This window comes from Dreissena polymorpha, chromosome 2 (genome assembly GCF_020536995.1).
Source record: "Dreissena polymorpha isolate Duluth1 chromosome 2, UMN_Dpol_1.0, whole genome shotgun sequence".
NCBI lineage: Eukaryota > Metazoa > Mollusca > Bivalvia > Myida > Dreissenidae > Dreissena > Dreissena polymorpha.
In genome coordinates, this window is record NC_068356.1 from 100,891,940 (window position 1) to 100,908,926 (window position 16,987).

The following is a 16,987-nucleotide window of genomic DNA, read 5'->3' on the forward strand; positions in this document are numbered from 1 at the left end:
TTTAATACTAGCACATGTGATTTAATTCATTTCCGTATTCACAGCATGATCCATCTCAAAGCAGCGCCCGCCCCACGGGTGTCCCTCCACCTGAAACGAGCTCAAGGTCCATGCTGCCCCTGAGTGCTCTGTGGTAAGTGTAGTTTGTGGGTGCAATGGGGTCTTCACGAGAATACGACCAGATCACGTGGCTTATACCGCTCTGAAATGCAACAATTTAAAATTATGATCGCCTTCTTAAGAGTAATTTGCCGCAAATCATGTCCCTGGGGTCAAAGCTTGCCACGCCCCAAGGGTCACGTGATTTACACAGAGCCAATGCCAATGAGGTGGCGCTAAGGACAGGAGGTTGCGCGAATGCACGATATATGAATCAGCACATGCCTTACAATGTTCCTTTTCATATTTCTTTTTATTGCTTCAACGTATACACGTAAACCCAAATAGCTACAGAAAATATACCCATTCTATTAAAAAACAAGATGAAAATATATAAGTAACCAACTCAATTAAGATGTCGGCAACCTGAATAAATCATATTGGACGATCTAAACCAAAAATATGTAATACTAAATAAATCCAATAACACAATTCTCAACATTCTCGATATATTTCTTCTACAACAAATGTGTTTATACAGCAAGATAATTCACAAAATAATCAGAAGATGTTACCTCTGCTTGAAACGATGATATGTGTCCCCTTATCCAAATGCTTAATTCGCTTAAAGGCAAAAGTGAATGAATGAATCTTAATAAGGCTAAAATATATCGTTTGTCCCTACTAACTTTTCCAAAAAAATAGGATATTTAATCGTTAACTTGTGTATTATACTCAAGTTACTTTTCAGTTTTATAGCATATTCAATGACCGAAAACATCAAAATCTTTTTGAAACACAGTCATGTTTCTTCATAAGTATGTGGACTTAACTTGTTCGATGATATTTCACTATCATCCAACAAAGAAAAAAGATCGAGTATCCAACCTGGAATACGTCACAAAAAACGAACGGTCGGTAAAGAAAATTAGAACAGATGAAAACGTGTAGTTTGGCGCCACCTCTTGTCATTAGCGCCACCTCCTTGGCATTGGCTCAATCTCTATTGGAAAAATACAAAATATCTGTTAGACCGACTAGTAGCCGATGTTTTGTGCATGCAACAACTTGTATATGTTCACATTAATCATTTGATGTCCTTGGCGTTTTTATCGCATGGAAATTTGCTCGTAACACAGGCCAAAACTTCGATATGCTTTTACAAACACCACCATAACACAACTCACAAAGGTCCTAACGTTTGCAAATGAGTTGTACTTGTGTGTTTCTGTACATGAGTTGATGAATTAATCTTCGCTGAATCGCACTCCATTGCCCGACTTTTTTTAAATAATGCGAAAAACATATAAAACTTACGCATCCTAGATTTATCTGTGAATTTTCACAACCTTCGGGGCTAAGCGCCACCACGGAAGAAGCAATGGCTCATTTATCAATGCATCGCAAAAAGAGGTGACGCCCGTGATTAACGGCATTATATTTGTGATTAGTTTGATAATTTTTCCCTTTATTGAAAAATTTTGTTGCCAGGGGTGGGATAGTTTCCCTCATATGGATTAAGTAAAACCACGTGAACACTAGAATTCAAATTGTTTGCCCAATGTTCATGAAAATAACTCAGAACACATGTTCCTATAATAACTCGGCGAAATTCGAAAATGAATCCGGTACAATTTTAAAAAAATGGCGGACATGGGTCGGGGAAGTTTTCCGGATATGTCTATAGTGAAACCGTGTGAACATATTGGATGTCACATGTTGTGTCAAATCTTAATTGAACATTCTCAGAGTATTCTACTGACGTCTCAGTCGAGTTTGAACATGGATTCGGCCCGTTTAAACATGGCTTTAATGGGGGTGGCAGTTTTCCTTATACGACAAAACGTTAACCTTATGTACACTTTGGTGTTTCTTTGCTTGCCCAATCTACAGTAAGCTCTACCAAAACATGTGTTCAAATTATATATAAGCCGAGTTCAAAACAGTTGCGTAAAATGCAAGGTCAGAAGCCACAGTTATACAAACATCTCAAACGCTGTTTAGAACAGTTTAGTTCATTCGGTACTGGAGGAAGCGACTTATGGTCTTTCGTAAACTGCGAAAAAAGGGTAAGGATACACCCCCAGCCCGTATTATACCAAACGTTTTGATGAAATATGTGCTCGCTTTATACTGTACTTGATGAGATTGACAAAAATTAATATCTACTTGCATGGTTTATGATGCGTGTGCGCCGATGTGGGATTTGTGAGGATATGGGTGAGATGGACTTACATTGATATCTATGTCGTCTGGTTTGTCGCGTGTGTGCAAAGCGCGGCTAAACTTCATAATGGTTCCCTCGTTGTCCTCGGTGGCGAGGAGCAGGGTCCAATCTTGTGACCCGTCACGAATCGGCTGTCCATGTCGATCGGTATGGTAGTCCTGAAAGCAATTAATAAGTATATGTCGGCGTATGTAGTACGTCAAAGACGACTATTTTGGAACCCCATCAAGCAAAATGGGCAAGGATGGAGCAAGATAATTGAAGTCTTATCTAAAATAAGAATTGCAAAACCGATCCAAATTCGAGACAACAGCTGGCCTTATTGGTGGGATCATATACCGCAATCGCTGAACTAAACAAATTACTTTTAGTTCTTAAACGTACGTGCGCAAGTTTCTAAATTAGTTATCTTTTATCGTTCCCACTAAATTAAATTGATCAGCACTTTTAAGACAAGAATTGTATAAATGGTAATGTGTTAAAATTGGAACTTCTATTAAATTAATGACGTACATTGAAACAGCTTGAATTTTATTTGATGCACGAATATTGTAATGCTTAGGTTTAAAATATGACAATTTCGTTTCCCTGTTTAAACAAGCTATACATTTTCATTCACTTAACATTTTGGAGGCTAAGTTTTTATGGCGAGTCAAACGTTCAAGGTTTTTGTAGTTGTGTGATATGTTTGTTCTATGTTTGTGTGGTATAGTTGTATATAAATGTTGTATAAAGTATATGCATACATATTTGGATACAGTATTTCCATATGTTTGTTGCACAGTTTTCATAGATATATGGCATATAATGTTGTATAATTTGCCTCATGGGTATAGTTTAGGTTACAATCCATTACATCATTGTGTATTCCTGTTTGGAAAAAGGTGCTCATTTCTGAATACTGTACTTGATTTTCTTTCTGATTTAAACGCCATTAAGCGACCTCGCCCATTCTTTTTATGGTTATTTCCTGTATGCTGTGTCTGTCAACAGAGAGTGTTGCATATCCTTGGGGAATTCGTTGGAAGATGAACGCTCTGGGTGCGTTTATTAAAAAAGTTTCTTTTGTCGAAATCGCAATCCCGAAATCCTGGTTTCCGAGAGTGTTTGTATTTGGGGGATCAATATTTTCTAGTATGTGCGAGAAGGTATTTTGTTATTGGAAAAGGATCCGTCTTTAAAGTGATTCCAGGTTTGGCAAATTTGATGTATATTAAAGGCTAGGACATGCTTTTAAAATTGAGAGATTTATAACGGGACCAAATGGGATTGGGAATTAGTGTAACCTTACCTTTTGACCATGTTTCAACACACATAAATTCATATATCGAAGGCATGTATGGAATTATACAACACACATTGTTCCATACCCATATAGGATTTTACCATTAACCTATTTGGCTTTATATAACTTATATACAGAAGTATACCACATAAACATGGAAATATAATATATACATATACACACACATGTAATACATACACATGCATACATTGAATTTTGCATAGCTTGAAACGCCATAAGTTGGTATTAACGAGGTTACATTTGTAGATCGACTAGTTAACTCTCATGATATGTATCAAACGTAATAATTGCCTACAATTTGTGAAGTTTTCCTGGAAAAAAGATGGACAGATTTACCGCTTCAATTTTTTAAATAAAAAATATTATTGTTTTGATGGTCCTAACCCGCTCTCGATGAAAACGTATTGAAATGCAATTTGTTTGGAACGTAGCAGTCATAATTACCAAAGGCGGGCCTACTGAGTTCGATTGACATTTTGTGTTTTGAATCCTTTTATTGATTTGATCAACGATCATTTAACAAAATAAATAAATATAGCGTGCCATTGACAATTGACAATTGGGGATGGACAGTTTATGGGTATGCAAACACCTAAGATGTGGGTAATCATTGCAGATATCGGGCCGTTTAGCTTATCTAGATGCATCTACAGCCGACAGAGAAAAACAAGGATGTGGGTAATCATTGCAGATATCGGGCCGTTTAGCTTATCTAGATGCATCCACAGCCGACAGAGAAAAACAAGGATGTGGGTAATCATTGCAGATATCGGGCCGTTTAGCTTATCTAGATGCATCTACAGCCGACAGAGAAAAACAAGGATGTGGGTAATCATTGCAGATATCGGGCCGTTTAGCTTATCTAGATGCATCTACAGCCGACAGAGAAAAACAAGGATGTGGGTAATCATTGCAGATATCGGGCCGTTTAGCTTATCTAGATGCATCTACAGCCGACAGAGAAAAACAAGGATGTGGGTAATCATTGCAGATATCGGGCCGTTTAGCTTATCTAGATGCATCTACAGCCGACAGAGAAAAACAAGGATGTGGGTAATCATTGCAGATATCGGGCCGTTTAGCTTATCTAGATGCATCTACAGCCGACAGAGAAAAACAAGGATGTGGGTAATCATTGCAGATATCGGGCCGTTTAGCTTATCTAGATGCATCTACAGCCGACAGAGAAAAACAAGGATGTGGGTAATCATTGCAGATATCGGGCCGTTTAGCTTATCTAGATGCATCTACAGCCGACAGAGAAAAACAAGGATGTGGGTAATCATTGCAGATATCGGGCCGTTTAGCTTATCTAGATGCATCTACAGCCGACAGAGAAAAACAAGGATGTGGGTAATCATTGCAGATATCGGGCCGTTTAGCTTATCTAGATGCATCTACAGCCGACAGAGAAAAACAAGGATGTGGGTAATCATTGCAGATATCGGGCCGTTTAGCTTATCTAGATGCATCTACAGCCGACAGAGAAAAACAAGGATGTGGGTAATCATTGCAGATATCGGGCCGTTTAGCTTATCTAGATGCATCTACAGCCGACAGAGAAAAACAAGGATGTGGGTAATCATTGCAGATATCGGGCCGTTTAGCTTATCTAGATGCATCTACAGCCGACAGAGAAAAACAAGGATGTCCTTTGATATGCTTGTTGTACATACGTGAATAACACTTCAACACGCTCCCTTGTATTGTAACACTTCAACACGCTCCCTTGTATTGTAACACTTCAACACGCTCCCTTGTATTGTAACACTTCAACACGCTCCCTTGTATTGTAACACTTCAACACGCTCCCTTGTATTGTAACACTTCAACACGCTCCCTTGTATTGTAACACTTCAACACGCTCCCTTGTATTGTAACACTTCAACACGCTCCCTTGTATTGTAACACTTCAACACGCTCCCTTGTATTGTAACACTTCAACACGCTCCCTTGTATTGTAACACTTCAACACGCTCCCTTGTATTGTAACACTTCAACACGCTCCCTTGTATTGTAACACTTCAACACGCTCCCTTGTATTGTAACACTTCAACACGCTCCCTTGTATTGTAACACTTCAACACGCTCCCTTGTATTGTAACACTTCAACACGCTCCCTTGTATTGTAACACTTCAACACGCTCCCTTGTATTGTAACACTTCAACACGCTCCCTTGTATTGTAACACTTCAACACGCTCCCTTGTATTGTAACACTTCAACACGCTCCCTTGTATTGTAACACTTCAACACGCTCCCTTGTATTGTAACACTTCAACACGCTCCCTTGTATTGTAACACTTCAACACGCTCCCTTGTATTGTAACACTTCAACACGCTCCCTTGTATTGTGCTCATTAACCCCGTTTACAATACAATATTTGTTATTGTTCATATGGTAATAACTATTAACATACAATAACTTAGCAATTTTAGACGAATAGACCACCACGCCGAAGAATCTATATTACTGAAAATGTCTGGCAAATAATCTAACTTAAGTCGTACTAGTCAATGTTGAAAAACTTGTGTACTAAAAGTTGAAAATTAAATTAGAACTTATTTTTATGCAGGATGGTGCCATTTCACCCATATATAAATGGGATTAAACGAATGAATACTTGTAACTGTAAATGTGTGAAGAATGTTCAGCTTGCCAGTATTTAATATTGTATACTAGTAAAGTTTAAACCGTTGTACCTCGATTGCATCGAAAGCTTTCGGTTTTTTGATACACTCAGTTCCGTTTCATGGATGGTATCAGTACAATGTGAATTATGAGGGTGTTTGCTGATGATGCCCTAGTGGGATACAACTAAGGACCTATGGACGGGCTACATTTCCAGTACGCTACCGAGACCTATAGTCGCTACTTTAGTCACAAATCGACAAATGCTTACTCCAAAGTAAGACTGTCCGTTGCTGACGTAGCCCATAACGACGTCACCAGGGTACATTGCACCGCTGGCGTTGGCGGTCAGACCGAACCCGACGTAACCGTGCGCTGCCACGTGCGCCTCGAACGTGATGCTGCTTTGGTTTGTCTTCCAAAAAATGTGGTAGTTTGGATCCAGTGTGGCTAGAAGCATAGTAATTTAAAAACTCCAATTAAAATTGATCCACATTTTTATTAGCTTGAGACTGTATATACATCGAATTGTAATGTGTTTTTGGTGTGTTGTACGAATAACTTTGTTCTTTTAGCTTATGAACACGGACTAAATATACGATAAATTGTAATGCGTTTAATTGTATGTTATGCATAAAATGTAAAGTAGTTTACTAGTAGATTACTATATTTAGCATAAGAATTAGATGTAACTGACACCAGGTATAGCAATTAAATAGATAACTTAGATTATATGGACTGTACATATTACTTACTCTTTATGGGAGTCATACATGTGTTTATAGGGCATCCACGCAACACGTACACATGCATTTTGATATGACGAACATCGAAATTGATATTAAATTAATATACCACAAACAACACGGACGTTCATCTTGGCGAGAATATGGATGCAACTACATTTACTGGAAAACTTTAACACTCACCCTTGTGCGGGAATGTTTCCGTCGGATCATGGCTTGATGTCATGGAAACCATGAACAGCAAATATAGAAAGAACAACATGGTCTAAGAATACCGTGGGTGTGATAACAACACTGTTGATGACGCTTGGTTTTATACCTTCCATGGCGCTATGACCAATACTGATAAGAGTAATAAAAGTCACGCGAATAAGTCACGGTTTGGAAGTGTGTCTCCTCACAAATATACATGTTGAATCACGTTCAAGATTGCATGGTTTCATCGGACATTTTTCGCCCATAATGTTGAATCAAGTTTAACCCATTCATGCCTAGTGGACTATCCCATCCTTCTAAGTTGGATCAATTTATTTCCAAAATTAGGGATGTCTAGTATATTTATATCTATATTTAGAATATTTGTTACAGAAATTCCTTTAGGCAAACAGCGTAGATCCTAATGAGACGCCGCAGCATGCAAAGACCTTTTTCTAGACACTAGGCATAAATGGGTTAAGATTGCGTCAGACATTTTGCGCCCATATTAAAGCATCAAACTAAGCGGATATTATATACGTCATCTTTTTGCTAACACATGTTCTAAATACTTGCAACGGTCCTGTTATATACGCCAATCAATTCATTTTTGGTTTATATAAATGTGATTGATAACTTTAAATTATATCCATGTATACAGGGGCTCTCCGACATGCAGTTTTCAATATATTTTCGCCCACTATGTCGTAATTAAAAGTGTTTTAGTGGTTTATCACATGTAACTATGTAATGGTTATTTAATGGCGTTTGAAATAAATGCTCTATTTCAATAGCAGCTAATCGACTGTTTTCCTTTAGTGGCATACAAATTCGAACTCAAATGTTTCTCCATGGGGCATTTTGTAAATAACAAAAAAACATAACGCTTTAAAATTAATTAGTTAAACGTTTGCAATTTGCCTCAGGTTGTTTTATTTGTTCTATAAACAAGGCTCATTTACAATATATCATCCCACGTTACATTGTTAGGGGATAAGATGTTCGTATTTTTTATTTGTTTACACGTATTTACTTACACTAAATTTATATTTGGAATAATTAAAAAAAGCAAACAAATATACAAAAGGTTTCAGCAAAAATCGCCTACATCGGGTCATTTTCAAAAGTAACTTTTATTTTCCCGATTATATATATATATATATATATATATTATCTTTTTCGATTTATCGTTTACCTGATACGAAACGACCCTTTTAGCCATGCGCACAGTTTAACTTTCTTTTATACACATCATAATGTTTTGTTTTTTTCAAATCTTTACACAGTCAGTTTGTCGATTGCTGCACCATGTCTATTTTAAGTGTGTATATACGAATTTTTATTCTTTAAAACAAATCAAACATTGACGAGTAAAAAACGGTAATAAAGGTTCAAAACAAGTCGCACCAGAACAACAAAAAATTTAACCCATTTATGCCTAGCGTGTAGAAAAAAAGGCCTTGGCAAAAACGTAGACCCAGATGAGACGCCGCATGATGCAGCGTCTCATCAGGGTTTTTCGCTGTTTGCTTAAAGTAATTTCTGTAATACTTTTCTAAATATAGAAATAAATATACTAGACATCCCTTATTTTGCAAATACATTGATCCAATTTAGAAGGATGGGAGAGTCCACTAGGCATATATTGGTTAAGTTTTATTGAACTACAATTTCAAATAATGTTCAATTGTTCAGTCAATAACCAATTGTTGTACAATGTTGGGAAATTCCCAATTATTGTTATGATTTGAACCTTGTTCTGAGAAAACTGGGCTTAATGCATGTGCGTAAAGTATCGTCCCAGATTAGCCTGTGCAGTCCGTACAGGCTAATCAGGGACGACACTTTCCGCTTTTATGAAATTGTTCGTTTTAATGAAGTCTCTTCTTAGCAAAAATCCAATTTAGGCGGAAAGTGTCGTCCCTGATACAAGCTAATCAGGTACGACACTTCACGCACATGCAATGTGCTCAGTTTTCTCAGAACGCGACTCGAACATTGTTTTTGGTTCAGCAACAACTATTAGTTAGCGTGTCGGTATCGGCCTAACTAATTCGTCATGCATTTCAAGAAATAAACAGTTAATTTATTGCTTGATTGAAAAGTATTTAATTTATTTCATTTAGCATTCCTCTTAGAAATCATTGAGTTGGTTTATAATTGAAAGGATCGTGTGTTCTTTCTTTAAAACCTATTCTATTATATCGAATAATTTTTCTGTATATACATGAATACAAGGGTCCGGTATTTGGTTCGGTTTTTATCTTACGAACATTGAATTCATCACGTTATTAACATGTATCGTTCACATTTTGCTATTTTGTCCAACAAAAGATCAAGTTCATGTGGTCCAGTACTTTTTGTTGAACACGAAATAAAGCGAACACGGCGCGTGATACATGTTGTACGACTTTCAAAGGTCACTGTGCGCCGTGTTTATTTGATTGTCCTAAAAAATTGACCCAGTAGATCACAGATGTCCCGAACTAGTGTAACATGTTCTCTTTATTGTTACGAAGCACATTTTCTTTGTAAAATAATGCGCTGAACTCTTTGATGTGGCATAATATTGCTGAATGTCAAATGCTTGTAAAAACCAGTTGTTTGACCATCAAATGAGCATCCGTGATTCTAGATATCTATTAACCCATTGATGCCTAGTGGACTCTCCCATCCTTCTAAATTGGATCAATTTATTTCCAAAATTAGGGATGTCTGGTATATTTTTATTTCTATATTTAGAATATTTCTTACAGAAATTCCTTTAAGCAAATAGCGCAGACCCTGATGAGACGCCGCATCATGCGGCGTCTCATCTAGGTCTACGCTGTTTGCCAAAGCCTTTTTTTCTAAACGCTAGGCATAAATGGGTTAATTATAATATTGTTCCATCTAAACCAGTTGTTATTGTACAATTGGTAGAACAGCGGGATGTCAACAAGTATGCTTCTCTTAAAGACACAATTAAGCAAAATCAATTTAAGATTTTACGGTCATGTGACTCAAGAGCCTTAAACGAGATTTCATATCGGTATAATACAGGACATAAATTCTTAAGAATTACCAATAATTACTTTACAGAAATTAAAGGGGCCTTTTCAGGAGTCGCATGTTCGATCACCTGCTCAACACTAACTCAAGGGTCGCATGTTTAATCACCTACTCAACACTAACTCAAGGGTCGCATGTTCAATCACCTACTCAACACTAACTCAGGAGTCGCATGTTTAATCACCTACTCAACACTAACTAAAGGGTCGCATGTTCAATCACCTACTCAACACTAACTCAGGACTCGCATGTTCGATCACCTACTCAACACTAACTCAGGAGTCGCATGTTTAATCACCTACTCAACACTAACTCAAGGGTCGCATGTTCAATCACCTACTCAACACTAACTCAGGAGTCGCATTTTCAATCACCTGCTCAACACTAACTCAGGGGTCGCATTATCGATCACCTGGTCAATACTAACTCAGGGGTCGCATGTTCGCTCATCTGCTCAAAACTAACTCAGGGGTCGCATGTTCGATCACCTGCTCAACACTAACTCAGGAGTCGCATGTTCGATCACCTGCTCAGCACTAACTCAGGGGTCGCATGTTCGATCATCTTCTCTACACTAACTCAGGAGTCGCATGCTTAATCACCTTCTCAACACTAACTTAGGGGTCGCATGTTTGATCACCTGCTCAACACTAACTCAGGAGTCTCATGTTTGATCACCTGCCCAACACTTACTCATGAGTCGCATGTTTGATCACCTTCCCTACACTAACTCAGGAGTCGCATGTTTGATCACCTGCTCAACACTAACTCAGGTGTCGCATGCTTAATCACCTTCTCAACACTAACTGAGGGGTCGCATGTTTGATCACCTGCTCAACACTAACTCAGGAGTCTCATGTTTGATCACCTGCCCTACACTAACTCATGAGTCGCCATTTTGATCACCTGCCACACACTAACTCAGGAGTCGCATGTTTGATCACCTGCTTAACACTAACTCAGGAGTCGCATGCTTAATCACCTTCTCAACACTAACTGAGGGGTCGCATGTTTGATCACCTGCTCAACACTAACTCAGGAGTCTCATGTTTGATCACCTGCCCTACACTAACTCATGAGTCGCATGTTCAATCATCTACTGAACACTAACTCAGGAGTCGCATGTTCAATCACCTTCTCAACACTAACTCAGGGGTCGCATATCCAATCACCTGCTCAGCACTAACTCAGGGGTCGCATGTTCGATCACCTACTAAAAACTAACTCAGGGGTCGCATGTTTGATCACCTTCTCAACACTAACTCAGGGGTCGCATGTTTGATCACATGCTCAACACTAACACAGGGGTCGCATGTTCAATCACCTGGTCAATACTAACTCAGGGTTCGCACGTTCGATCACCTGCTCAGCACTTACTCAGGGGTCGCATGTTCGATCTGACTGTGAAATTCAAAGACTTTCCCCGGATCTTCCCTGGCGTACATACTGTCTACTTTGATATTGTCTCGACTGCCTTTATGACTGTCGTCTGGAATATTTCTAGAATGCCTTTCTAAGAAATGGATGTTTCGTGACTGTCTGGGATACCATAGACTGTCTGGGGGACCTCATGGGTATTTCCAGACATTATGTGAGAGTCTAAAATATTGCCAGACGGTCTTAGATGTTTTTTGGTTGCTTATGATGCTACCTTGGATAATCCAGACTGTCTGGTAATGTGGGGTGTTCCCAGACAGTATTGGATACAAGCTAGACTGCGTAAGATATCACTTTTGCTTTAATAGCATACACTATAAATTCGCAAGGAAACAGATGACGGTGGCGTCTGTTTTTAAATGATTTTTATAATAAACCCTTGATACAAAATGTTGAATCTTTAAAAGTGGAAGTAATTACGATGAGGATTTTGCAAGCATGCTCACTGTACGTTAGCCCTATTAAATAACATAATATTGTCTGTGAATGTACATTTTGTAAAGAAGCGTGTAATTGACATCCAAAATATGTTCCGCTTTACTGACGCATGTATACGTATTCACAAGAGCACGTGAAGGCTGACTGTCAACCAATCACATTGCGGGAAGCCCTTCGGGCATAAGTCCGTATAACAGTGTAGAAAACGTTTCTTATGCACAGTTTCGCTTCCAAAATACACTAGCATTGACATTTGTTTATTTATAAAGATTGTGGTTACTTTTAACTTCATAGTTTCTATATTTGTGAATAACGTGTGAATATGTTTCAATCGCATCAACCGTTTTCAAACATATTAATTCATATATTTGTTTATCATTAACGAAATATTTGTCACAGATGTTTGGCCGATCAGATGATGTACATGTTTTTAACTTTATATCATGCCGTTACCACAAAAACTGGATTGAATGCCAGATGGATGGACGAAACCATGACTGTGTACTCCTGCGAACAGTTGTAAATGTTTGGGATTATGGTTGGCACCATTTAACTTTCCTTGGCTGTCTAATGAATTGATGGACCATTTCTTGGGGGCTAGGCAGCTTACTGTAACAAACTGATAACGATAATGTATCCTTTCCATCCCTTATCTTTTTCGTTGGACGGATGCGTGCATTAATTAATGACCGGCACGAACACTAATCTGACCTTTTTGTGCAGCCACCTTACCCCAGTCATTACTGCAGTAAGTCTCAAAAATGGTAAAAGCTAACTGATTAGTCATTGTGAAACATATATCTACTCTTACAATAACACGTTGTGCTTGCGAGTATCTTTTACGAGTATCTTTAACGATCATTGTAAACATATATATTATTTCGAGCCCGTTTTTACATCCGAAGAAATCAGGGACAGACTTTCAAACAATATTTTCTCCCCTTTATGGATAGCTCGCGTCCTATTCCTTTAAAACAACGGGGCATATCACATAATGCATGGATATGCAACCACTAACCCCTAAACACTGATTCCAAAATTTTATATTTTCTTTCAAAATTCTTTGCAAGAACTGTTTTAACCCTAAATTTTGATTTATTAGAAAACAAAAGTCGCCATTGTTCTTGAACCCGGCTTAAAGGGGTATTCCATTACGATTACCCACGATTTGTCCCGATTTCCAATATTTTGAGGTCGGGAACATTCGTTGCTCAATCGGCGAAGGTCCAAACGTATTCGTAGCTAGTCGTGGGCTGGTCGTAAGTGATTCCTGTAACGCGTGAGCTCCCGAAAAATCGTGGCCAGATTTCTAAACGTAAAATTTGGCCAGGACCTTCAAGACTGAATTTAATCGCAGTTGACTCGTAACAACGTCGTAAGGCGTTCTTGGGCGTCGTAATGGAATCGTAGGTAATTCGTGACTCAATCGGGAAATCGGTGTTCACGTAATCTGTCTACGAATAAGCTACGACTTTGTCAAGACTTTCACGATTTCAATCAGAGTGAGTTGCGAGCCCTCTAAGATTCTCGCGATTTAGTTACGAAACAGTTACGATTTTCGGAGAATGGGTGTGGTATATAAACAGGGCTTCTCGGTTTTTTTCAGTCATTCAGTTGTAATGGCTTTGTATGAATAACAGGTAATTTGTTTATAATAAAAAATTGCAAGAAAAGGCAAGGGCAGGGAGGAGATAAGTAAGAATACACTTGGTGTTGATATTCAAGCTCTAGTGCAAATACTACAGCTGCTCTTCGTCGAATTTCCATTTTTGATTTGGCGCCTAAACAGGAACGGAGGCCTTCTTACACATGTACATGTACACAGAAGAATGTAGGTCACATTGTAATGAAAGATCAATATCAATAAATATTGGCGCCTAATTCATGAGTGTGTTCGGTGAGGTCCTAGCTTAGTCGTGACCGATCTGCGTCGTTCGTAGTACAGTCGCAGTAGATTCTTACACATCGTTGTGAGGTCGCGATCCTATTCGCAAGACTTCAACCGAACCCCACGATTCGTCGTAACTCAATCGTACCAGTGTCGTAACCGAATCGAAAGCTGTCGCGAGTTTTCCCGATTCAATAAATGTGATAAATCGTAGCGAATCGTGGGCTTGTTTTCGTAGTGGAATAGGGCCATAATAGCAGTGAATTACACTGACAAAGATAGGTACAGACTGATACAATCATCAACAACAACGACGCTTTGACAAATGTACATAAATTAAAAATACTTACTCGTTCTGCTTGTATTGGAATTAGTTTTTATGGGTAAGTGGTATATGCAAAGGGGTTTTTATCATGTATGTTAGAAAAATCCTTGTTATTATTATTCAGGATTTATTGAAATATGGCTGTTTGCAGTCGACGATGCAGGGATTTGTCCCATATTTAGCACTTTATTTACAAATTTCTTTAAAGGTATGCCAGTGAACACGTTTTTGCAACGAAAATGATATCAAACAATGTCAACCAATGTCCCCGAGTACCATATCCGCCAGGGTTTCTTAAATAAATTCGTATGAGTGGAAAAATCGACTTTACATTCAATATGTTGATGAAAAAATGATATGACCCAGTGCAGTACCAAAGATGTTAATATATGGCAGGAGTGTAGTTCATTTATAAACTACTACTACTATGTATGCCTACTCGGATGCATTTTAGATCATTTTCATTGAACTTTGAGGTTTCATAATTATATCCGTTCTGAAGCTTAGTTAATTACCAGCTTATTTGTATCTTTTGTTGTATTTTTATTGTTTGAAAATCAGTGTAAATGTAAATCAATTCATTCATTCAGGTAAAAATATACGACAGTAAGGCAATCTTTACATTTATATTATTATTTAAAGCCTATGGTTCCAATTATGGGTAGACTTTCATAAATCTGAACTAAATTTGGATAAATGATACATGACTTAAAGTGGATAGTTTTGCAAACATCTCCGATAATTCGCGTGTGTCAATGTCTGTTTATTTTCTTTCTTTTTTGGTAATGATATACACATGTATGCAAAATGTAATCATACATTTTCAAAACACAATCCAAGCCTCCTTATGTGTATTTGCATAGATAACACGCAGTTCTCATCTGCAGAAGCCCCAAGCCTTTAAGGAATATATTCAGCCCGAATTCAGCAAATTATAACATTTAAAACTCGGGCGTACTTTTCATTTGCGCGTAAAACGCATATTGAGAGAAATCGTCAAGATTGCATTTAAATTATATAGCTCTGGTCTTGTATCACTATACTCATTCAATGACTTCGTGGTATGTGTTTTTCTTTACAAGTCATTTATAGTTTCACGTCATGGATAAAAGGTATTTATCGTATTGAATGATACATAGAGTTTGTTTGCAAGTCGCGTAACCCACTAATGGTAGATTATTAACTAACGGCTCGCGCATACATGTCCCGAATCTCTCTCACTCTGATTCTCTCCTCTGTGTCTGTCTCTGTCAGTGTCTGTCTTTCTCTCTGTCTGTCCGTACATACCAGAGCTACAGTAGGGGGTTCTTTTTGTCCGTTTTGCTATACAACTTGACACTACTTGATGAGGTTCATTCCGCAAAAAAACGCTCTTACGGTGTTAAAAATATACTTGTAGGCTTAAAAAAAGATCAAAGAAAAATCAAAGGAATAACCCCATAATGTACAGAAAACCAGACAAAAAGACCCCCCCCCCCCCACCCTACTGTAGCTCTGGTATGTACGGACAGACTGACACTGACAGAGACAGACAGGAAAATGCGCATCTCTACTTGCCGACTTTACGATTGATCAAGAGCACGCATTTTATTTAAAACCAATTTCAAGATGCAATATGAATATTTAAACGAACATTAAAAACAAAGTAATGATAACACAGCAAAGTGACAACATCATATTTTTTATTTTCTTAAAATAAATGTCATTAAGCTCAATTTATTTTATTTTTATTGTTTATGATTTTGATGTTATCTTTGATGGTGAAATAAACAAAATGTGTTGCCAAAACTACTATTTAATTTACGTACATGTATTTTTAAAAAGAGTTAACTTCAACTGAGTCACATAAAATTAAAATTTGAAATTTTTATGGACTTAATTTTTCACAGATTTTAAATTTTTGGAAAATTGTATTGAAATAAAAAAATTTTAATAAAAATTAACAATTTATGTTACACTAACTAAGAATAAAAATAAGAATCAAAGGTCTTCAGGTGGATTCGATCCTATTATAAACAGATACATGTATTTTCCATATTTTCGGATAATCGGTCGAAGCCTAGACGAAGCGAGTTTTTTTTAAATAATAATTCGCTTGTTTGAATATATTCAATATATTATTAAATGTTCAACCGTTCAGTAAGATCTGGGAGCCGTTTCATCAACGATTTACGACTAGTTGTAAATTACGATTTACATAAATTACGATGTTTCAATGAAATCGCGTTTCATCAAGCAAATCGTAAATTAAAATTACATAAATTTCATACATAAATATACGACTGGGTAAGGGCACACGTAAATTAACGTAATGGCGGTCGTTTTTGTCATCCAAGATGGCAGGAGACGAACAATTACCAATGCCAAGGCTTTTAAGGGAGAGATTGTTCTCGAAAACCTAAGAGATGAGAACATTGCTTCGATATTATCGTCTAAGTAAGGGCGAAATAGAGCGATTGGTGGTTTTGATCGGGGAAGACATAGCACCAACTTGCCGGCGAGCTCATCCCTTTCATTCCGTCGCTTAGGTATGTAAATAAGGCGAAGAAATCATTGATTTAAACAAGTAGATCTTCTATAATTATAATATTGTATTTATTTTCAAATAGCAAATAAGTAGCATTTAACCCAAAAACTTGAGAGT

General features: G+C 37.6%; 1 protein-coding gene across 1 annotated transcript; it reads right to left on the bottom strand.

Annotated features, from left to right (window-relative positions):
• Positions 1 to 7,360, bottom strand: LOC127868268 (DBH-like monooxygenase protein 1 homolog). Its single transcript, XM_052409899.1, has 4 exons — positions 7,193 to 7,360; positions 6,535 to 6,713; positions 2,335 to 2,484; positions 1 to 202 (listed from the first exon to the last, which is right to left on the bottom strand). The coding sequence occupies exons 1-4, from the start codon at positions 7,269 to 7,271 to the stop codon at positions 56 to 58; spliced, it is 555 nt and encodes a 184-aa protein (XP_052265859.1). The 5' UTR covers positions 7,272 to 7,360; the 3' UTR covers positions 1 to 55.
• Positions 7,361 to 16,987: the final 9,627 nt, after the last annotated feature.

Excerpts from the sequence above, each read along its gene's own strand:
- LOC127868268 (XM_052409899.1), bottom strand. The coding sequence starts at position 7,271 with ATGTTGTTCTTTCTATATTTGCTGTTCATGGTTTCCATGACATCAAGC. Across the intron at positions 6,714-7,192 it reads GGAAACATTCCCGCACAAGG|CCACACTGGATCCAAACTAC; the intron begins GTGAGTGTTAAA and ends CTATGCTTCTAG. Across the intron at positions 2,485-6,534 it reads ACGGACAGTCTTACTTTGGA|GACTACCATACCGATCGACA; the intron begins GTAAGCATTTGT and ends AATTGCTTTCAG.